Below are 24,661 nucleotides of genomic sequence, written 5' to 3'. Positions count from 1 at the left end.
GTTTGATAATAAACCAAATTTTGACTACGATTATTTCGTGTCGGGATCGGTCTCAAGTAATGTTTATCACATGAGATCATTTAAACGTTTGCTTTGGCCTAACATAGTCTTAGCTTCTTGATGATTAAGACTATCAATTCAACTGCTCGCCATGCGTCCTGCTGCTGCATTCTCCCTGGAGATGACGTAAGTGTATAAATAGTATTTATTGATGTTGCTACATTTTGGTGAGAGTAATTTAATTCTGTAGATGTTTATTAGGTCTTTAACTCAGGGTTAAATTTTATTGCAGCTGGCTCCTGTCTGTCAGGTGGCTGTTCTGAGCTCGTGTAGATATCGATGTCGCAACATTTAGATGTTAGATGGTTATTATGTCTGTAAATCAGAGTAAAAGGTAATTAAAGCTTAATCGTGTCTTCGAGAATGTTGTTTTGATGTTGTGCAGATCGTGTTGGCATTAAGTTCGGCGTAAATGATTAATGAAATAAATACAGCGTTTTATAGACAAAATTTCAAATGAAGAGAAGGGAAGAATCCACAGGCAACATAAACTTTATACAGTTATTAATTATACTTAATAAATATAATATTTATGTTAAATATTTAAAGTTTGGAAAGTATAATACCTTTAAACGCTTTATCAAGTATTTAAAAAATTATCTTCTGCTAAATTGTGAAAATAATATGGGTTAAGAGCAGTCTAGTGGAATCCATGTACAAATTGCATACACAGTTAATAGGAAATTAAAAAAATATATATTTTGTCGGTGATGCACATTTTCTTGATGGTAAACAAATTAGAATTATCGGTTTTTGAATTTAACTTTGTGACATGGGCTACACTAGAGGTATTTCGAAATTTACAAATGAGGGAAATGTTATGGCGTATGTAAAGATACATACTGCTGTAATTTAGGTTTAATTTTTATTTGAAGAACGTTGATGTCATACCTACCAAAAATAGAAGTATACGTTAAATATTACGTTAAATGAATCCAATTGTTTTGTGATTATTCTACAAAATGTCATGATTTATATACAGTTCAAAACATGCAAAATAATAAAAATGACACGGCCGTGACTAAATGTCAAAGTAATTTAGAAATTATTAAAGATAAAGAGGATGATGATGATGACAGATGGTGTGAAGAAACTGCAGAAAAAAATTCTGGATCCGGTAATAAAGACACGTTATTAAAAAACATTGATATTACAGATGATAGTCGTCATGCTTTACAAATAGCGCCTGATGAACAGAATCACCCCATCAGTTTATACCTTGATCAAATTTCTTAAGAAAAAGCTTTTCCTGTATTGTTTGCTGGTCAAAAGAGAACATAAAATGATTAGAGACAAATTCCAGTGACTTACAATACAATTTGTAAAGTAGAGTAACTTAAAATGTCGACGGAAGAATTGCAACTTGTGTATCTCACATCTTCTTTAAACTAAAGAAAATGCAGACTCAACAAGTCAAAGACATTGCAACAACAGCTTTAAGAAAAACAACAAATAATTCGAATACTGCTGGGCAATTGAAAGTTTTTGAAAATATCAACAATTTGTTGCAGAGTGATGAAAACTTCACATTTTTGAAATAACTCAGATCCATCACCGCCATATTATCAAAGCAAACAAAAAGAATTATTTGCAATGTTACACCAGTTGGGTTTACCAACTTTTTCTGCAGCTGAAACCAACTAGCTTGATTTGCTTGGAATATTAGCTAAGAAAATCCACAAACGAGAATTTACTTATCAAGAGATAGAAAATCTGAATTGGATGGAACGATATTAACTGATTCAGGAAAATCCCACCACCTGTGCAAGACATTTTCATTATGGAACACAACTCTTCTTGAATAACATATTAAAATCCGAAAACTGTTCTATAGGCAAAGTTCAAAATTACTATATAAGAGTCGAATTCCAGCAGCGTGGATCTCCAAACTTGCACTGTTTATTCTGGATGAAAGATTCTCCTACATATGGATCTAGTCAGATTGATGACATACTCGAGTTCATTGTGAAACTACAGAAACACCGACACTCTAAATCGTGTAAAACATCAAAAACGCTATATCGCTTTGGTTCCCCAATACTTCCGATGACTGATTTTAGAGCCATTGCCAACAGATACAGAAGAATCAGATGTTGCGAAACATAAGGTCAATTATGACAAAAATCACAAAACCCCAAGAAACGCTTACAAGTGATGTTGAAATGGACTTTAATTCATTTCTAGATGGATGTAAAGTTGATAATACTGAGTATCTAAATGCTGTTAGATCCTCGATATCAAAGAAGAACAGTTTTCTGAAGAGGACAGTGAAAGATACTAGGATAAACTCTAACAATTTAGATATACTTAGAATATAGCAAGCAAACACTGATATGCAATATGTGATTGATCCGTATGTTGTATATGTTTACATAGCAAGTTACATGATGAAATCACAAAGAGTCATGAGTGTATTGTAACAGAATGTTGTACAGGAAGTGAAACAGGGAAATTTGAGTATCAGAGAGAAATTCAGAGTAATTTCCAATAAATTCCTCAATCATTGCGTAATATCAACACAAAAAGCAATTTATCTCTTATTGCAACTACTTCTAACACAGAGTTCAAAAGATGTGATATTCATTAAAACATCCCCACCTCAAAAATGGATAGAAATACTGAAACCAGCCTCAGTACTCAAAGGTCTTCCAGACGACTCTACAGATTCAACTTGCACAGGACTAGGACAAATGTACTCGGAACGACCCCCATCATTAGAAAATATGACACTTGCACATTTTGCATCTGATTTTTACAAATATATCTATAACAGAAAAGGTCACAAAGAACCAGTAGAGGAGGTTGACATGATGAACAATAATATTGAAAATATAGTTGCAGGAACTAGAATCCCTTTAACAGATGGAATCGACTTGTGAAAAGGACTTCAAAAATAATACGATATATAAAATTTCACCTGAAAAAAGATCCTAAATTACATTACAGGGAACAACTTGTATTATTCCATCCTTGGAGAGAAGGACTTTTAATGATGGGAACACGTTCCTCATTTGAAGAACAGGATAAGAAGTTTGAAAATACAATTGTTAAAGTCAGACAAACCACCAGTGCTTATATCAGTGACGGTAATATTGATGAACTAATGGAAAATGTCAGTCAGGAGATAACAGTGATGAAATAACATAGCACCAACTGCACGTTAAACAGAAGAATACAGTGAGGAAGCAAGAGAGGACAATATATCATTACTTCAACCACCAAATGAAACAAGTCGTAATTATGACATTGGACTAGACATTGGATGCCCTGGTAAAACAACCAACGAAATAGTCATTCAAAATAAACTTTCAGATATTGAATATGGAGAATTAGTACGTTCACTAAACGATGAACAAAAAACATTCTTCTATTACATTTTACATTTAACAAAACAACTAACAAGCCATATTTTGTTTTCCTGTCAGGAGGAGCTAGAGTAGGCAAAAGTCATGCCCTTAGAGCAGTGTATCAAGCATTTATGCGCTTCTATGACACTGCAGGTGAAAACCCAGATGAACCTTTAGTTGTTATTGGTGCTCAAACTGGCAACGCAGCTTATGATATAAAAAAAAATACTTTACATTCTATATTCAGTGTTCCAGCAAACCATTCCTTAAAAACATACATGCCTCTTGATCATAGCACACTGAACACGCTCAGATGTCGCTTTGTAAAACTTAGACTGCTCATAATTGATGACATTTCAATAGTGGGGATCCATATATTTACCTACATCAATGATAGGCTACAGAAAACATATTGTACTAAAGAAGCGCTTGGTAGGATGTCCTTGCTTCTAGTTGGGATTTATTTCAGTAACGACCAGTTTTGGACCAATGGATATTCATCAGTAGCTCTTCAGACTATGGACCTGTAATGCCTAATTTTTTGACATACCAACTCCAACTTATAAGTCTCCCAAATTTTTAAGACTATTAAATCCTTAAGAACATTTTGATTTGAGCAAGTTCATCCATTTGTATAGTTCGAATGCACGTGAAGATCAACACAATGAAACAGCCTTGGCAAACATAGACGGTCCAAAGTATATTTCCGAAGCATCAAATTACACTTTGGGAGAAGCCTCTGTAAATGTGAAATTTACTGTATTTGAAATTGTGAAAAGTCAATATCCACAAAAAACCCAAAATTTCCTGACAGAATTGCAACTTAATGTCAGTGCTCATTACATGATTACATGATAATACAAAATGTGGACATAAAAGATGGTTTAACAAATGAAGCATCTTGCCATCTCATGCATGTGGAGCTTTCTAACAATAAACCCATACTGCTCTTGTTTTTTTTTGATCAAGAAGACATTGGATCAGATGCCAGAAAGGAATGCAGACACCTTCATAAAAGCAACATTAACCATACTTGGACGCAAGTGCATTTCCTTACCACACAGTTTCAAGTTCAAAAGTATAAAACTGTACATGTTATGAGAAAACAGTTTCCATTTAAGGGCGTATTCTGCTCATTGACCAAAAACACCTACATTTAACTTTTTAGATGCTTATGATTTTTTAAAAGTACTATTCCTAAGGCATAAATTGAAAACAAGAAAAGTGTATGTTCGTTTGAATTTAAGAGAGATCCGACCCCCAGAACATGGGCCAAAACTGGTGCATTGAAATTCTCATAGAAATTGCAATTTGACCAGAAATTCCCTCTTATTTAGAAAATAAAAGCAGATTACAGACATTTTCAGTTTTGCTTACTTAAAAACATCTCGGAGTTTATTTTTAGACAAACCCAAAACTATGAGATAACTTTTTTGATTAGTTATGCCCAAAAATGTGTGTTCCCCAAGTAAAATTGAAGCATGTTTTTCGTTGCAAATATGGTAAATAAACGTTTGACAGGTTTCTAGATTTTAACTTTTTATGAAAGTATTTGTATACTTTATTTACTTATTATGGTTCCAACTGAAGGCATAAAAAGTGGGTGTTAGCGTGTATATAAATAAAAAAAATATTGTTGGTTACATCCCCACCCCATATTTCCATTGGAGCATTTAATGGTAACAAAATAAGCCATATTTGCAGCAAAACTTAAACTTGTATTCGTTAAAATTTTAAAACTGGTGTATTTATCTTCAATAACAAATGTAATTATGTAAAGAAAAGTATTTCAAGAATATATAGTAGACATACAACAAAATAAACTTTAAAATAATCATAAAATAGTGCTAATAGAACCATCTTCTGGGTGTGACCTTGACCTTGGTGTGATTAACATGGAATAAGATAAGGTATTTCTTGCTAATTATATGTTCTAATTCATCAAAGTTTTTAAAATAATGTAATAATTATGAAATTAAAATTTCATTTAATATTTTTCTTTGAAAAAAAAGCAGCTAAATGCATAGATTTTGATTGACAGCGTTTTCTCAATGAATGCAAGCAATAACATGGAATGAAAAAACTGCAACTTCAAAATGGATTGATGTCTGATCAATAAGATTTAGCCAGTATATATGCGTTCTAGGTCAGAGCATATATTGATAGTTCATATACATACAATTACATGTATGATATATTCTAATAAACTGTTAGGTTATATTGTAAATGAACACACATCAATATATGGTTGCAGTACAATACTGTCTTGTCTATTGATATAAGAAGTTGCACATTACTTCATCTGATCAGTTGAAAAACATTTGTTTTATGATAATTCCCTGAATGACAAAACCATTCCATTCAGGTAGCTAGAATATAGACATAAATTGAACACTTTATAGCGACGAGTGATTCAAAATATACTATCAGTAGAATCTATCAATTTATCTTTATCAGGAATATTTTTTTAGGGGGGGGGGGGGGTGGTGTTGTGTTGTGTTACATCATACAGTACATACATGTACTGGAACTAGTAACTAGTTCAGGAATAATGAAAATCAAAGGCAGTATATACACGTCTGATATAATGAAATTTAACTATCACTTCTGATATAATGAGCTTTAACTATCACTTATAAAAGTATATCCATAATGTTCAGCAAATGAATGCAAGATCTTTGATGACTTTGTTACTTTTGGACCACTTCCACACTCTTTTGACAAAATTTGTTGTGTTCCCTCTTCCTCTACTAAATGCTAGCTTTAGAACTGCATAGTTCAAGTCACTGACAGCTATTTTTCTATCCATACACTAAGTGATTCTCTTCATTGACAAATGTTCATGTAAAAATGCACTTAGCAGAGAGAATGATGCCTTCTAACTATTCTGTGAATCAAAATTGACTGATCATACAAGTCTTTGAAGAGATATGCCAGTAAAGCATCATGAGTAGCATAGTTACAATGTAAGAAGATGAAACTAAAGTTTGTTGGGTATAAGATGGCAACTTTGGGAATTGTGACCTCAACAAAAGCTTTGTATCAACAAATCCTGCAACATGTTTTTTTTTAAAAGCATCCATCTTTCCAACTGCTAACATGGTGTTGACTAAAACATGGCCATCTTAAGACTTGATGCTATGCCCAGTAAAACTTGATGCTATGCCCAGTAAGACTTGATGCTATGCCCAGTAGGGATGGCTCAATTTCCTTGTCAATGAAGTCAACGAAGTACTCTGAAGCAAAGCAAATTTGCTGGATTGAACAGGTTTGCCTCTGTGGAACCACCTTTCACAGTTAGAACTGTCACTTCAGATGCAGAGGTAGAAATTGGAAATTTTGTTTGGACAACCAGTGATCCTCTCATCATGCTGCGGCTATCTGGATAATGTGGCAATTACCACCTGTTAAACAAAAATTAATACATAATAAACAAAATTATGGTTAACTTGCTAGTTTTCCGCTTTAGACTAGATATGCAGAAAAAATGACATTTTAAAGGTTAAATATCCATGCCATTGTGTAACAAATTAATCATTAATTTGCCACATTTAATATTTATTGTGACTTGTATTTGTGCTGCAAAAAGTATAGTGCATAATTATGTTTTACCCTTGTGTATCTGTGGTTCTGACAAATGATGTTCACACACAAGAAAACCCGGTTCGCTGTCACATTGACATATTTCCTCTTGTTATATTATCATTTGTAAAGGCATTGCAATATTTATTATCATTTCTTAAACTCTAATGTGTAAAAATTATACTGTTGGATCATTTAACAATACCGGTTTGCAATTTATGGATTGATGTGAATTACGTTACAAAGAGGACCATTTGTTAATGTATCAAGATAAATATCTGCGTTGAATTTTAACATACACAAACTTGAGAGAATCTTCATCAAAGATATGCAAAGGGAAATACTAGATTTGTTGGACGTGTTTACAGAATATAAACTCTTCTTTCCAAGGGCGCTCGTATGTGTTTTCTGGTCATTCAAATATTGCTCTATTAAAATTTAAACATTCCCTACGTTTTCATTATTGAAAATCCTCGGCCGTGTTTTTTTTTTTCTTTTTGGGCACTTTACTTACTTTGGATGGGGAATGGAGAAGAATTCGAAGGTAAAATGCTTACGGACAAACAGACGCCGGAAAAGAGTGAAACGAAATTCTCACTAGATGCTTTCATCTCAGGTGAACAAAAAATGTGTTAAAGCTGAGAACACCAATCGTTAATAGGCACCGTCAAACAGGTATATAACTTTCGATTTCACACCTCAAAGTCGTGGCTGACGTGTAGCATTCCGTTCATGCAGTTTTTAGACGGGGTCACGTGACCCCGTCTATTGGTTTGTTGTCAGCCGAAGTCTGAAACCGGAAGGCATGCGTAGAACACATGAATTGAGTCTACGTGTAAGAAAATAGTGCAGAACGTTTTCATGCATTTCAGTATATGTATTTTAAAAACATGCATTAAATCTGTTAAAGTCCTCTGTGTATAAACAAAATTCTATTTAGAAATTAAACAAATAGTTTCATAGATCAAAATATTCTTGCTCGGGTTCAAATGTGGAATGAGTTACGTAACTAAATGCACAGCGCCGTTGACTATTAAGTTTGTTTACGAGCTCACTAATCAATAGAAGAGGTTGATGGTGGAATCGAAATTAAAGTTCCCAAGCGCAATGTGCCATTTTTTTTTAAAGTTGTGAATTTTATTTTGACAATCTTTCACCCTAATACTACCAAACTTTATGCGCAAGCCGAGTTTAAAATCGGGACGGGCTATACACATATGTTTTACAAATTAAAAAGGTGTTTCATTGGCTTCTAGTCTACTTGCGGTATGACTGCTGTTCGTCCCTAAAGGAATTTTGTACAAAGAAAATAACAAGAGGCCCAGGGGCCACATCGCTCAACTGAGCAACAATTGCCTTAATTCTGATCAAATTAGCATTACAGTATCAACATATCTTGACAACTAAGTACAGTAGATCTTGCTAAAAAAAAATTGAAAGTGTGCCAATTTTTATCCACCTTTTTTTTTGGTAATTACCAAGCCACTTTTGTTGTTGTACCTGTAAGAAGATTTTTCTCTATTCATAAATCCCCCCCCCCCATTTCCTGGCCCAAATTTTTTCTAGGGAATCATGGTTTTATCAAACTTAAATCTCCATCACCTTGCGCTTTGACTCTAAGTACTGAGTTTTGGACCGAAAACTTTCCCAGAATATTTTGAAAGATGTTCTCTATACATTCCTATGTAAAATTCAAACCGCCAGCACGGCCCCGCCCTACCACTAGGGACTGTGATTTTACAAACTGGAATTTATACTAGTACCCGAGGATGCCTCTACACAAGTTTAAGCTTTTCTGGTCAAGTAGTCTTTAAAAAGAAGATTTTCTCTATATATTTCTATGTAAAAATTCATCCCCCATTGTGGCCTCACCCTACCCCTGGACTATTATTTAAACAACTTTGAATTTGGGCTTTTTGGCCTAATAGTTTTGAGAAGAAGATTTTTAAAGATTTACTCTATTTATAAAAATCAATTCCTCATTGTGGCCCCGCCCTACCCCCAGGGACCATGATTTGAACAAACTTGAATCTACATTATCTGAGGATGGTTACACGCCAATTTGAGCGTTCTTGGCCAAAAAATTTTTAAGGATATGTGAACCTGACAAAAACAACTTCATTGCGCAACGCGAACCGTCGTCTTGCGATGAGCTGTCGTATTTCCACATCGACGGTTTATTTAGATATCATTTATATCAACATTTACATCAAAAGGTTTTACTTTTTTAATCATTTACAAACTTAAAGTTTACGACATACTTGCGCCGATTTTCGGTAATTTCCCAAATCTCGATGTAAACAACAAGTCGGAATGACAAAAACTGATGGATATTATTAGTGTATGTCGAATATTGCGAACACAAAGTGATGTCGGGTGTCATAAAAAGGGAATGGAAAAAAGGACGAGACCATACACCAGTTCCCTGTGATCTAAACCTGCCATTTGCAAGCAGTAAGCATGGTACTCAATCATGGTAGGTGTCTTATCATGACATGTGCTATTGTATTATGTTCACATTACAGATTATTATGCTCGTATATTATCCACGTGAAAACAATATCACCTAGCCTATTTTCAGAATAGCTACACAATAATCCTAATTTGTTCAAACTAAAAAATTATTCATTGTTAATTCAGTCAGAGTTTGTTATTAAAATAATCACAATTTTAGTTCGAATTTTCTTAAATGAAATTAACCATCTGATGATAAATGGTAAGGTTAACCGCATAGAGGGCCCTGAGTTTACTCAAGCATATGACAAGCTTATTTACTAACATTTACTCACAAAATATTTTTAGTGTCACACTTTCATGCATATTAGCTTGAACAGTATATTTGTAAGGAATAGGTTATATGTTTGTATTGATGATTTTTTTTAGCACATATAGTTCATAACATGAAGAATTAATCTTCACTATCAAAAACTGATAATGTTGATTCTCTGTACTGAGAAAACATTTGAACAGCTGACTGAAATTCACCTTTATTGAACTGTAAAAATCAAAGTACAGTTGAAAGAAAAATTAGTATATCATGGTTTATCGGTTGATAGAATTGCTCACATCATATTTAGATTTTATGTGCTGGGTTCATTATTGCTACAAATTCTTATTTTTTCCCATTATTTTCAAATTATTAAAACGCAAGATTTCTAAATACACACAGTTATATAAGATATGGAATTGTCAAGTTAAGTAACATTAATTTAAATTTTCAAGATTATAATAAAGTGTTGACAAGTTTCACCTGATATCAAATTTGTATATAGAATAATCCATTAATATAAGGTTCTGTCTGTCTATGTTGCATACACTTTCATAATATACCTATATGAATTTTATTTTTCTACATGTAGCTTCTTAAAATCATCCTTTCATATAAGTCCTACTTATATGTTATAAGTAATAGTACCAGTAATATCAGGGTTTTTTTTTTTAATACAGACTTTTCAAACCTCAAAGAGATGAGAACATCACTGGTATGTGTTAATGAGGTCATTCCTAATACAAGACACAATGCGGAAAAATATAAGACTAATGTAAAGAACTGAAACCATGAGTGATGCAGAGTTGAGCTGATAATCAGATTATTGTCTCTGTTATGTTCATCCTGATAAAGCCTTTCCCGATTGATGCCCTGGATCATTTATTTGGTAATTTAAGGATGACAATATTTATTTCAACATTTATGATATAATATTAAGACAATTAACCTTACCATTTATCATCAGATGGTTAATTTCAATTAAGCACAACATATCCTGAAATATGAAACTGGACCAAACCAGTGATAATCTACCATTTATGATTTATTACATTTACTTGGATTTGAAAACCATTTCTGAAACTCCAAAAGTCATGAATAATTTGGACATATAATGCATACAATTAAGAATTAGTATTATAAAAGATTATATATTATGATAATGCATATGCTATAAGAAATACAATTGATAGATATCAAAAGGTGTTTATACTGACCAAGTGCAGTAATGAAGTTTGTAATGGCTATATACTGTTTACGTGGAGAAATTGGTTTTTAAAATATATGTCTTATGTTTATAATTATGTTTAATTTGATGATTGCATAGTATATCAAATCATCATTTCTGTCTATTATTGTCTGTCTGTCCATCCATTTATCTGTCTGAAGTCTGTTTTATTTTATAATCCTGATGAGGTTACGGATGTAGATCAAGTTGAGATCATCATTATGACATTTATATACAACAAGCCTCATAAAAAATATCAGTCCTCTTAAATTACAGAGTTTTTGAATGAGTTATGAATGTATGGTTGAGTAAAATTTTCATTTTAAATATTTTTTGAAATGATTATTGTGAATAAGAATATTTTTGTTATAACTTATCTATATTTTTATCATTTTTGCATGAAAAAAATATACATATCCTAGTTAGGCCACACCAATATAATTTCTTGCTTGTCGGACATTAAGTGGAAAAGGGTACAAGCGGCCGGCGAGCGATAAAATAATAAGATTATTATTTTTTGTAGCCGAAATTTTTAGGCGGTCTGTAATGATATGATTTGTAAAGTTCTATTTAAAACACGAGCATGCAGGATCCGATGAAAAAGAAATTTAACTGGTGTGGCCTTCCACATTTTCTATTTTTTTTAGTTCAAATTGAGGCTGAACCATTGTAATTTATTACCCTGCATAATCAATTTGATAAAGTCTAAATCATACATTATAAATAGCATCAAGACCAATATGGGGACCAAGGAATGGTTCAAAGTTCAAAGGAATTATAGGATTGCATACAATCATGTATATACATAAGGACAAATCATAAATCATTTCAGAATATGCAGTGTTGTCAAATCCAATATCAGATAATATGATTTAAAGAATTTTTATGATTAAGTATCAAATTTGATTTTATACCTGTAGTCATTTGAAAGATTCTCCTATTTTCCGACACCCATTTTAATGCAATACCTTGCAAATCAGACAAAACTTTTAAAGGAAATTCAAATTGATTACAATCAGTATATGATTTTTATGAAACCTGTGATTTATTTGGTTTGATTGTATTTTAAATCTTTCAACAAAGGCTTAATAAAGATTGTGTGTATTAAAGTTTTCATGCTTGTTTTTCTTTTTTGTGTACAGAGACTAGAGTTTCTTGATTATATCAGATGCACAACTATGACACTCTGTTAAATACCATTTAAAAAAACTCTTTAGGAAGTGAAAAAATTGTTAAATGAAAATCATTTTCTCTTTATATGATTGGTTTTTAGAAATACAACCATTTATGGCAGTGTTGACTTTCATGAAGCGCGCAGAGTGGTTTTTTGTAAAAGTCAGATCAGAGGAAATTCGGATTTTCAGCCTTTTTTATTCAATTAATTGTAGTATTTGCAACACAACTCCATTAATTTTGTTCTACAAGAACTTATGCAGGTTCACAGTATAACTAGTTGAAAGAAATTGCCATTTAAAACTGAATTATACGTCTTTTTTAACAGCATGTAGGGTTTGTAGCTTCTATTTCAATAGAGGTCAGAGGAAATTCAGACGTTATTATCTTTTTTTCTAATTCACCAACATGCCAATTATTTATTATTAATGTTTTGCTATTTATCATTTCTTTAAAATTACATTAAAAAATAAGAGTGTAATTATATGAAATAGTATTTTTTGCAATATTTCTAGTTTTGGTCACGTCAAAAAATGTCACATTTTTAGTGGTCAGAGGAAATTGAAACTACAATAGTGGATTAAATAAAAGGAATTCTTATAATCCATTTTCAGATAAATAGAGTATTTTATTAACCTTTTTAATATTTTGGTGAGAAAAGTTTTATAGTTAATTGTAAATACGTCTTTTATGACATTTTTAATTTGCATTTAAGGTTTTTTTTCTCGTTCTAATTTTTTGAACATGGGTAAGTTTGAAGGTCGTTGCGATGGAAACGAACTCACGAACATATGCTTAAAATGTTTTTTTTTGACAAAAACAAATCGATTAGAGTCTGTTTAAACAATTTTTTCAATTATTCAATTAGTTTCATGTCAGGTTCACATATCCTTAAAAGGTTTTTTTTTTTAAAGATTTTCTCTATATATTCCTGTATAAAAATGTATCCTTCAATTGTGGTCCCACCCTACCCCCGGGGACCATGATTTGAACGAACTTTTATCTACTCTATCTGAGGATGCTTCCTCTCAAATTTGAGCTTTCCTGGCCTACATTTGTAATAGTTTTTGAGAAGAAGATTTATAAAGATGTTCTCTATATCTTCCTATGTGACACTTGACCCCCCCCCCCCCCCCATTGTGGCCCCAGCCTACCCCCAGGAACTATGATTTGAACAAAAGAAGAAGATTTTGAAAGATTTTCTCGATATACTCCTATGTAATTGTGGTCCTTTTGAACAAACTTGAATCTACACTATCTGAGGATGCTTCCATTTTAAGTTTAAGTTTTCTTGCCTAACAGTTTTTGGGAAGATATTTTAAGATTTTCTCTATATATTCCTATGTAAAACATGATCCCCCAATTGTTGCCCTTCCCAACCCCCGGGAACCATGATTTGAACAAACTTTAATCTACACTATCTGAGGATGCTTCCATTTTAAGGTGAGCTTTTCTGGCCTAACAGTTTTTGAGAAGAAGATTTTTGAAAAATGCCAACAAATTTTCAATACTTCTAAATTATCTCCCCCTTTAAAGATGGCGTGGCCCTTCATTTGAACAAACTTGAATCCCCTCCATCTAGTGTTGCTTTGTGCCAAATTTGGTTGAAATCTGCCCAGTGGTTCTTGAGAAGACGATGAAAAAATGAAAAGTTTACAACGACGACGACGACTACGACGACTACGACGACAACGCAAACAACGGAAAAAATTGCACTTGTAGTTCTCAAAGTAAGGTTGGTCCCGTAACATTTAAACGCTAATGGCGGAGTTGACAATCTCTGTTATTTATGTCTCTGATCTTCGGAGTATGATTTTTAATGAAAGGAACGGTTGTATCGTAATTCGTGTAGGTGATGCACGAGTTTACACAAAAAGTAGTTAAATGGCGAAAGGATTTACTTTTACCTATTAATTTTGTATGAAACGCAAATGAAGAAAATCGTGTCAAATAAGTCGGTCTAAAAAATAAAAATGGCGACCGTGACAAATCTTTTTATTGTCAAAGTTCTTGGAATCTTATTGTAAAAGAAATATTTCTAACGTCAGGTGCTTGTGTTTGTTATCGGTATACAAATGTTCCCTTTGTTTGTTAATTCAGCAGTTTTAGAGTGTTCGGGGTTTTCATAAACCTTTTATTACGGATACCGTCCGACTTGTTGATTTTCCCTTGGATTACAAAATTGAATAAATCTAATGATTAAAATTATCTACTTTGATATAGTTGTTTGATATTCCCGGTTAGTAGTAATTTTTAAAATGTTTCCTTGGAATCTTATTTTACATAGTATACCGTTGTGTCATTTTTCTACAATTATGAAGGTCGGGATTGAGTAAAATTTAGACAAAGTATCAGACAATTGCAAAAAGCCGAATAAACATAGATTGTATCAACTAGTTCAAACTCATAATTTTTGGAAGCATATTCGAGGAAATCCAGGACAATAACAAACTCAAACTTTCAAGACCCCGTCTTTCAGTACTCTCAGTACTTTGATTTTATATTAGTATGCTCTTCGCTTGGATAAATTGCGTACAATTAGATAGTTTCATCTCGACCGAGTAACACGGCGAGGCAAGGTGTACATTTACACAATTGAGACCTCTACAGCAAAATACTTTGAACTGTAAAGAAGTATACTGCTTATGTAGGGGTTGAAGGAATAACGGCAATAAAAGAGAAAAATGACGGACAATGCCTTTTTCGAGAAGTTTGAACTTGAACCTCCCTCTCTGCTTTTAAGATTGAATTTTCCCAATTGTTAATTATTGATATATTTTTAGAGGATGTTTACGTCTGCAATCTGGATTTTCATTATCCCATGTTTTTACTGTGGAACTTCGTTAGCTGATGAAAGTTGGAAAAGTAAGTAATATTGATTTAATATTCATTTAACTATATTGATATATATGCCTTTGAGATAATGGATGATGTCTGGGTTTTTTCAAACTCCCAATAAAAGTATAGTAAAAGGCTATTCATTATTCAGTGTTTTTGTACCAAGAAAATATTACAGATCCTGAAAAAGGTTCACGGTTCGGAATGGTTTTTGGAACGGTAAGTTTGCATTTTTCAGGGTACGGTTCAATATGTGAACATCAGGGTTTTTTTCTTGAACTGTACGCATCGTTATTTGGGCAGTATAGTTCGTGTTGAGCTTTGGTAATGAGGTAGATTGAAATAAAATCTAAATTTTATTATCTAAGTACTGCCCCAAAACGGGGGCAATAAGAGTAAATGACTTTTACAAAAGGTCGTAGCTTAATAGCTTATACTTTTACAAACACAATTAGAGATTTTCAAGGTCAAACATCAAAAGTCAAGGTCATATAGGGATTCATTTATTGTAAAATAAAGAGGGTCAAAAAAGTGTCAATGTCACACTTTCCTGAAAAAAGAGAGGGAGGGTTTTAATGCATGAAAGCAAATCTTCTATATGTTGCATATACTACTATGGCTTGGAATTCCCAAAGTTAAAGTTCAAGGTTAAAAAAAGCCAATGTCACTTTATAAAAGGGTAATGTGCTTTTGAATGTATTTGTAAAATGAATGGAATTTAAAGGGGAATTACATGTACCCGTATAACTGGTCATTGGATCATTTTGAATTTTGGTCATACGATTCACTCAGTAAACTAATAACGCAGTGCTCTTTTATGTCTTGAACAAAACTATTTGGTCATTTGGTCAGTGAAAAATAATATTGATAAATAAAACAAAACAATACTATAGATCTTTCAACAGCTAGACAAATTAAGGCAGAAATTCATTCCCTTATATCATACATGTATCTAATGAATTATCTTATTCTTTGATCTGATTTCAAACTTTTGTTTTTGTTTTTATTATTTTAGCAATGTGATCACTAAAGTGACCAATATTTATAAATTACGATTACTGGAAATAACGAAAATGGGTGATTACTGAAAACTTAACAACCTATTATCGATTGCAGTTGATTTAATACTGATTACAATATCCCCATATCCGACCCATATAGGCTCCTAACAAAGGGTTACCACATGGTGATCTAGAAAGTGTTTGTAGACTAGGTTCACTTGAAATCAAACCCAAACCATCAAGGAAGTTTTCGGTTTCCCAGATTTAGCCACTTTGTTATGTCATAAGCTATGCCTTTAAGTTAAAAAGGCAACTTTTGCATACGATAATAATTAGTCCCATCGGTTAGTTTAAGGACTTAATCTCACTCGTTACCTTTCAACGTTTCCATAACACAGTGGCTAAAACTTAGAAAATGAAAACTTCCGTGATATATACTTAACTTTAGTCAAGATGTAGGCCAATATTTACTCCAAAAGTTACCACTATCCTTGGCCAGCTATAGATGTTTGGCTTAACTTAGATCCGGCGCAAAGTTACGCCTTTTAGTGAAACAGACCTCATTCTAAAAAATGACTTAAGTTTGGATTTACATCAGACTTGAGGCTACGCCGGGCGTAGGTCTTTTAAAGAAACGGGCTCCAGGGGCTCGTTTCATAACGGGGTCTTACGCTCAGACTAAGCGCTATGCCAGTGTAAATACTTAACATCTCCGAATATTTGCTTTTCGATAAAAAACGCATTATTACGTCCGACAAGTTATGCCTAAATTTTACGTCCATTAATAGGTAGGCCTAAGTTCGGACGTAAACATAAGTAAGCATATATATTAGGAAACGACGGTTGTATCTTATCACATGTATTGTCACATTCAGATATTAAGAATGCGGTATTTGTGTATTACATGTAGATAGTCAACTGAAAAACAAACGATATAGTAATGCTGACATTCATAGTTATGCCAATATGTTTTAATCTCTTAGTTTTCAGCTGATGCGGCACTAAGAAGGTGAAAATATGCCCTTTATCAATATTGTAAATCTTCATACTGTATTTTTATTTCCTACAGACAACCCAGTAATCAACGTCACTATATTAGACCATGTGTTTTGCCAGCAAAAACAAATAAAAGCAACATTCTGTATTCACTGTGGATCCGATTTCCCTGACTCTGTCGCAGTTTCAATAGTGAAAGGTGAAGATGATACAAACGGGGAGTATCAGATGTTATGTGTGCCACCTGAATGGATGTGCTCTGGTCCAATGAAAGGAACATACAATACAACAAGTGATGCACTGGAAATAAGTTTTATATTCAATCTCACAGTCTATGAGGACCATTACCTTAAGATAATACATGAGAGAAATGGCAGTCAGGAATATCAGCAAATCCCTCTAAAACAATACAGTCAGTACTTTTAATACCAGTTTATAGCTTGTTTTATTTATTCAGATTTTTTTTCTCTCTTAATAATGGCAACTTTTTGAAAATTAATAAAAAGGATGTCAATTATTGAGTTGTAGCAACATGATTATTTCATTGAAGCTACATTATTGTTTACAGTAATCCAAATACTAATTATGTAATTATGATCTAGTAGAGTTTCAATACTTTTCTGAAAGATGCAGTATATGCATCTCTAGGCTACACTTGTCTTCTACGCATCTGCAGAGAATTCTGACCATATGGATATTGGAAACTATATTCAGAAATAGTCTTTAAACATTTATATACTAAACAGTCCTAAAAAGTATCAATACTGTCCTTCTTACATTGAGAACAATTATTTTTTGATTGTTTTATTTATTTTCATTGTTGTTTTAATTTGAGGCTTTACTCGACCCGTACGCTTTTTTATTGAGATAATTAAATCATGAACAAATGAGACTTCAGTGAAGCATCATTGTGCTAATTATTTTTTGACTAACGTCGTAATTAGCATTCCTTTCCATTGGATGGTAATGAAATATTTTTACTGCTACATCTATATTTTTATCAAAGACCTTATATAAGTATATTTTCAACAACACAAGTGTTTATGATCTGATTTATTAAGTTGGCAGGTAATGTCCACAGTGGTCAAAAATTGTTACAACAATGGGGTAGCCGACAACATGGCATACCCCTTACATCAACATTTTATGCCCTCCCTGCTGGGAAAAGTAGCACTCTAGGTTGACCGCAATCGTGCTACGGACACAATTCAACACAAAATTTGATAATATATTTGTATTAAATAATTTAGATTTTCTTTACTCAAATGTCTTATTAGTCCACATAATATATCTATATACATCAACATCAACCACAACAAACTCACTACATACTAAGATCAGTTGGATGGTTAAATTGAAGGTGACAATTACGCCACATGGGCACCTTTGGGCACCAAAGGTGCCCACCGCCACCTCTTGGAGGTAAGCAACTTCAATTTAAAACCACTGTGGACATGTTTGTAAGGACCCTTGAATTTAATTCACTGGGAAAACCACTCCCTTGTTTTTGACAAAATAATCCAATGCCCCCTGTAGGTTATTTAGATAAATGTCGTTCCCCAGACCCGACAGATGTACACCATCCCGTCTGTACAGTTGTTGTTTTCCTAAAAACTGTGTATGCCTAAGAAGCCTCCCCCCACAACTTAGGATTTCTTTGGCTGCTGCCCTGTTGACCCTGTTTTGTGTCTGCTCCATCGCCCTGACGTTTTTTGAGTAACGCCATGCTACCCTGGGCAGGAAGAACGACCAAACTAGTTTTGTGTTCGGGAAGATAGAAGCAAGTAAATGTAAATCCCACCTTACCCTATCTAACAACTTTTGGGTTTTTACTTGATGTATGTCATTGGCACCACAATGGATAACTATAAAATTAGGTGGATTCTCAAACTGGGCTAACCAACTGAGCTTGCAGGAAAGATCAACAAATCGCAACCCCCCATAGCCCTGCCACCAAATGTCGATCCCTTTTGTCTGGAGTCCTAAGCCATGTCCCCCTGGCCTGCTTAAGGCTGCAATTCCTGCATTTCTTACAATGGAGGATCCCACTATCCAGACTGAACATCTTAGCCCTGCAAAATTTATTTGGAACATGTAAGTGGAGACCTAATATAAGTTTGAAATGCACTTGACTTCCATCTCCCTGCAAGCTTTATTTCCTCATCTGATAAACCTTTCTCAGCTGCAGCAGTTGCTGCACATATCCTAAAGGAATGGGTTGTATATAACTTACTATTATAACCCAACACTGCCAAAGCTTTACCCATTACTGCTGAAAACTGATACCTAGTAATTGGTTTGCCATCAAAATGACAATACAGTGGGCCTGATATTTTGGGACGAATTTGCATGTAATCAATCATACAATGCACTGGACATGTAATGCCTGCATGACTATTTAATACAATTGTTACCCCCTTGTTGAACTGATCAGTCTTGGAATGCCTTAACACTACTTGTAAATTTTTATCTTTAATCTTGACATCTTGAATCCCTAATATAACTTCTGAATTGTAACCTTTTGATAAAGTCAGTTCCCCAACTCTTAGAAATGCAAAAAATGTTAAGGTATAGGCAGACGAAAACAAAATGGCTTCATACTTGTTATGGCATATGCTAGTTAGCACCCTAATCAGTTGAGCAAGCATGTGCTCAGTCAAGGGTAATCTATCGTCCACCCTATTTCTAAGACGCTTAAAACCCTGAAGGAGCTTTGCTACAATAAACCTATTTGTATTATCCATTAAACCTTCAATCTTGCATTTGTACCCAATAGCAGATATGTAAGCTCTTGCTGTTGCATCTGAATAGCCATTTAGAGACAGGTATGCTATAAAATTTACTAACTGATCAAGAGGAGGGGGCCAGGTAACTGACAACTGGGTTAGAACTCTAAACTTTTCAAATGCAGAAATGCCAGTGATGTATGTAGATGTGGTATTAACTGCATTTGCTGCATTTAACAATCTAGTGGCCTCACTTCCATGATCAAACTGTGAAACCTTGCTGGAATTGGATCCGGGTCTTTTCTGGCTACAAGAGCAAGGTTCCGAAAATGCCTCCACTGCTTACGAGAAATTGCATCTGCTATACTGTTATCTAGACCAGCTATATGCTTAGCTTTAAATGTAATATTATACTTCATAACAAATAAAACCAGTTGCCTTAGCAAACACATAATTCTTGGTGACTTTGATGACTGGGAGTTCAGAATTGCAACTAAAGCCATATTATCTGTATGAAATTGCACCTTTTTCCCCACTTAATGCCTACCCAAACCATCACTGACAATACTATAGGCACTAGCTCTAGAAAAGTTATGTCTCTCATAATAGCCTGATTATTCCAACAACAAGGCCATCTACCCCCAAAATAACATCCACATCCCAGTCCTGCTGAGCCAGCACTATCTGTAAACAACTGAAGAACCCTAGAACTAGTCCATTCCCTTTGGGGGAAATAAGCTTTTCCATTAAAATCAACCAAGAAACTTAGCCACATTGTCATATCCTGTTTAACAGCTGAATTGAGTCGAATATAAAAATCTGGATTTGAAATACCTATCATTGCATCATAAAACCTTCTGTTAAAAGCTCGGCCACCTCTGACTGCTTTGCTAAAGAAATTAAGCTTTCCTACCAATGATTCTGATGTACGAACTTTGACCTTTTTTCTAACAATGAGGGCTTCTAATAAACCTCAGCTCTAGTATTTTCCCCCTAGGTATCCTAATACACATTTGATCTGTGTCTATCTCTATACCTAAAAAAATTAAACAAGTGACTGGGCCTTGTGTGTTTTTCAACTGCCAAAGGAATACCACATTCTGTGCAAATTGACTGAAATGAACTCATCAAATTGTAGCAATTTCCTGAACCTTTACTTCCTGCAAAAATAAAATCGTATAAATAATGCGACAGAGTATCTAAACCTGAATTTTCAACTGTAGCCCACTCTAAAAATGTTGAAATTTTTTCAAAAATGGCACAGGATAATGAACAGCCCATTGGCAAACATTTATCATAGTAATATTTTCCTTCAAATTTAAACCCCAACAGCTCAAAGTCCCCAGGATAAATTGGAAATAACCTAAAAGCATTTTTAATATCAACTTTGCCCAGTTCTGCACCCTGTATCAACTCTGCAATCATATCCACAACAGAATCAAAAGATGAATATTTTACTGAACATAATTGAGGATCTATAAATGCATTGATACCAAGAGAAGGAGGGTAAGACCGATGTGTGATCATCCTCAAGCCTCCATTTGATCTTGGTACTAAACCTATTGGGGAAATGTGCATATTTGGTAGTGGTGGATTAGAAAATGGACCCATAACCCGACCTGCATCAACTTCTTTGTTAATCTTTTCTTCTAAATGATCTTTGTGCTCATTTGCTGACACGAGATTTCTAGAAAAACTACCTAACCTTGGCCCCACATAATTTAATTTAAACCCCTTTGATAAACCCTCAAGTAATTCCATAGCAGCTTCCCTTACTGGATAGTCTTGTAAAATTTTAGAGATTTTATCAACCCTAATTGGTGAATGCCCTAGGTCCCAAATTCCTGTACCCCGAGAATTGCTGAGCTGGTCTGGTGGTGGAGAGTGATTGAGGTCCTGCTTGTCTAAACCTTTGAGGAGAGCCATATCCTGATGGGCGAGGCAGGCGTTGGCTGAAATTTGACACATGTCTACGTGGATGAGCCGACATTGGACAGTTCAACATAGAATGCTCGTGCCCACATTTTATACACACATGTGAATATGAACATGGATTTCTGATGCAAAACCCTTGAAAATTGAACACATAGCACTTATTGACACCATAGAACCCTAAAACTGGAGAAGAATTGCTAGGGCCCACCATATACATAACCCAAAGTTCCGAGTCTACTACTGCCCATGACTTGGATGGGTCCATTGCCATTTAAAGCCTAAATTGCTCGTCGTACTGCTTCCACCCCACTGATCTCCATGCCCCTACTCTAATGACATGCATGTATTTCAACAAATCTTGAGTTTTGTCACTGTGCACAGCAGTAAATATACTCACATAAACTAAAAATGCATCGCTCCACTTTTCAATTGTAACAATTTTTATGCTAGACTTTGACCTTGAACAAAGCTGACCATATTTGCCCATGACAAAAACCCTGTCACTTGCACTATCATCAGTGTTAGAATTTTTTAACAATGTAGCCAAATCAATGTATTTGCCTGATTCTCTGTCTAATTTCTGCGGTAACATTGTGACCCAGCGAAAACTGCACAGAGTTTAAATGGGGCGGAATGCAACCTTCAATACACGCACCTGTTGCGAGTGCATTACCTGGAATGGGTGCAGCATCCAAGCCACCAGGGGCTCCTCGGGCTGCGTCACCATGAAGTGTCACTGGTGCCAACATCTGCGGAACTTCTTCGGAGAGACTCTCTCCCTGTGCGGACGATGTTCCCACGTCGCGAGTTTTTTCAGTTCTCTTCCTCTTATTCTTCGGCCCCTCTGTCCCCTCAGCTTGACCTTTTTTGACCTTTGGCATGTTTGCTCAAAAAATATCCCAATTATTTTAATTTTAAACTTCAAATTCAATTATTAAAACGATAAACTAATTCTTTTCACAGTTAAAATATAGAATAGGTACACCTATCTAGACAAATGTCCTCGTGTTAAAGGGCTGGTCTAATGGCTAGCATCCATGCCCATTTGAATCTATTCCAATCAATCTAAAATTATGTCATCGAGCGAAATAAAGTAACCGCTTTAGACTTCGATACTGGTTTGCATTGATGAACTGTTATAAATATAATAAATGCTCAAAACCATTTAGATATTTTAAAAATATTTTGGGCTCCTTAAATTACCAACCTTTCTTTCCGCTGCTGTATGAAAAAGGGGATATAATCGGGAAATAAAGTGCCTAAATACCAAACCCTATGCGATCGGATCATAAAATCCCGGACACATTATGTAGATATAAAATTAAGATGATTATTGCGGGGGAGAGCTTTGATAACAGCGCATATTACGAGACAAGCTCAAATATGCGCTATTGTTATAACTGTTTTTGGTGCATGTAAGACAATTTTGATCAATTACCAGTAAGAGATTAAATTATCAATATTTAACGTCACCTAAGTTGCTGAAGTGACATATTGCAAACTATCTTCGTCAGTTGTCGTCCATCGTGCGGCGTTCGTTTATAATTTTGCATTTATTTTACTTTTTCTTGAAAACTACAAGGCTAAATATTTACATTTTTATTAGAAGCATTTATAGAATAACAGTAGTTTTAATTGTGAAACTTATCAAATTTTCAAATTTCCAAAATCTACTGATATACTCTAAAATATAAAATAAAACTTACTTCATAATTATTATGTCCATCTTTCGTTTTACCATATTTGTAAAAATGCAAGGCCCTTTCTCAACTCTCTAAATCTGAAAAAAATAAAACGAGTCATCTGCGAAGTTTTCTACAGATAATATGAAAAGAAAAAAAATTAGACACAGTCTCCTCTGCGCAACGATGATGTCTTTTTACCTTTTTTTTTAAAAGAAAATATGATACACGACCTTGATTGGGATACAATTGAAAAAAAAAATTAGAAACATGAAAGTGGGGCGAAGTTTTAATCCGCAGCTAGGTTAGGGCCTCCCATTGATTTCAGCTTATTATCCATCATAATATAGGCATTCTACACGTTTTTTCCAACCATCCGTTTTTAGTTACCATGAAAACGATTTGAAAATACGCGTTTGTGTACAGCTTTTCCTTTAATTTGAAAAAAGAAAACTTTGGTATTAGTCAAGTCGCTAATTGGTTTAAAAATCATTCTGTGTAAAAATCGATACCGTTCAAGATATATTATCCACAATTCATATTTTTATGAGTAGTATTCTTTAGTGTCTTAGGATGAAAACATGCTGAGATTTTGTGTGTGGTTGTTGCTGAAGTAATTAGAACTGACCAAGAAAATTGAAATAATTGAATTACTTTAAAGCAAACAAATCGAATTAAAACTATGTTTTTCGGGTATTGAAATATACGTTTCCATTGAATTTAGTTTAACGTGGTCTTCGTTTTGAAAATTACAGAAATATTTCAATTACTGACTTTTCGAATACAATTCAAATAGACAGTATATCGACAATACTTAATAAACCTGTATCCACTTTTGGTGTCTCCATGTAAAGTACCATATACTGTAAAACGGGAAAATATTGCGCACTACTATTTAAAACAAAACTCAATAATGGTATTTCCGCTTTTAGTCTTTCCGTACACATACTTATAAAAAAATATGACGTACAACAATTTGGTGCAACTACTTTCTCCAAGTTACACAACGATACTTCAGTCCTTTTTATAATGTTAAAAGTTAGCGTTTACCATACCTTTCTAGACCGTATTGTAACAATAAAACAAACGAGAAAAATATGCACCATAATCTATGGTAATCCGATTGTCAATTGTGAATGTTTTACTTCATGTCAGTATAAAATGACGTTTTAGGTAAGTTAAGATATTCTTGGTGTATTATGTTTACCTTACCTGTTTCTGCAAGACGATTTCGTAATTTTGTCTGCAAACATGTACAGTTTTGTAGGCAATACATGGATGTTACATGCTGATCAGAACATTACAGTGGAGCCTCAGTTATCCGGA

General features: G+C 33.9%; 2 protein-coding genes across 5 annotated transcripts in view; one reads left to right on the top strand and one right to left on the bottom strand.

Moving 5' to 3' along the window:
• LOC128173777 (delta-like protein 4) overlaps positions 1-24,661 on the top strand; it is a 60,287-nt gene that overhangs the window by 15,159 nt on the left and 20,467 nt on the right. For 3 of the 4 annotated variants that reach the window (XM_052839447.1, XM_052839444.1, XM_052839443.1), the window contains exons 2-3: positions 14,941-15,022; positions 17,066-17,404. The gene's annotated coding sequence lies outside the window, so the exon portion shown is untranslated. Of the gene's footprint in view, positions 1-374; positions 395-14,940; positions 15,023-17,065; positions 17,405-24,661 lie in introns of those variants that run through there. The other variant, XM_052839445.1, reaches the window with a different exon arrangement.
• LOC128173783 (uncharacterized) lies at positions 18,468-22,893 on the bottom strand. Its single transcript, XM_052839456.1, has 2 exons — positions 22,327-22,893; positions 18,468-19,064 (listed from the first exon to the last, which is right to left on the bottom strand). Exons 1-2 carry the CDS (start codon positions 22,532-22,534, stop codon positions 18,469-18,471), a joined length of 804 nt encoding a protein of 267 aa, XP_052695416.1. The 5' UTR covers positions 22,535-22,893; the 3' UTR covers position 18,468.

This window comes from Crassostrea angulata, chromosome 2 (assembly GCF_025612915.1).
Source record: "Crassostrea angulata isolate pt1a10 chromosome 2, ASM2561291v2, whole genome shotgun sequence".
Classification (NCBI taxonomy): domain Eukaryota; kingdom Metazoa; phylum Mollusca; class Bivalvia; order Ostreida; family Ostreidae; genus Magallana; species Magallana angulata.
The sequence above is the reverse complement of the archived record's forward strand: the minus strand, read 5'-3'. Positions and strand labels throughout refer to the sequence as shown.

What these genes read in the sequence shown, in the direction of transcription:
- LOC128173783 (XM_052839456.1), bottom strand. Translation starts at nt 22,534, where the DNA reads ATGCCAAAGGTCAAAAAAGGTCAAGCTGAGGGGACAGAGGGGCCGAAG. An exon ending in GGATGCTGCACCCATTCCAG is followed by an intron (nt 19,065 to 22,326) that starts GTAATGCACTCG and finishes TAAATTTTGCAG; the next exon opens with GGCTAAGATGTTCAGTCTGG.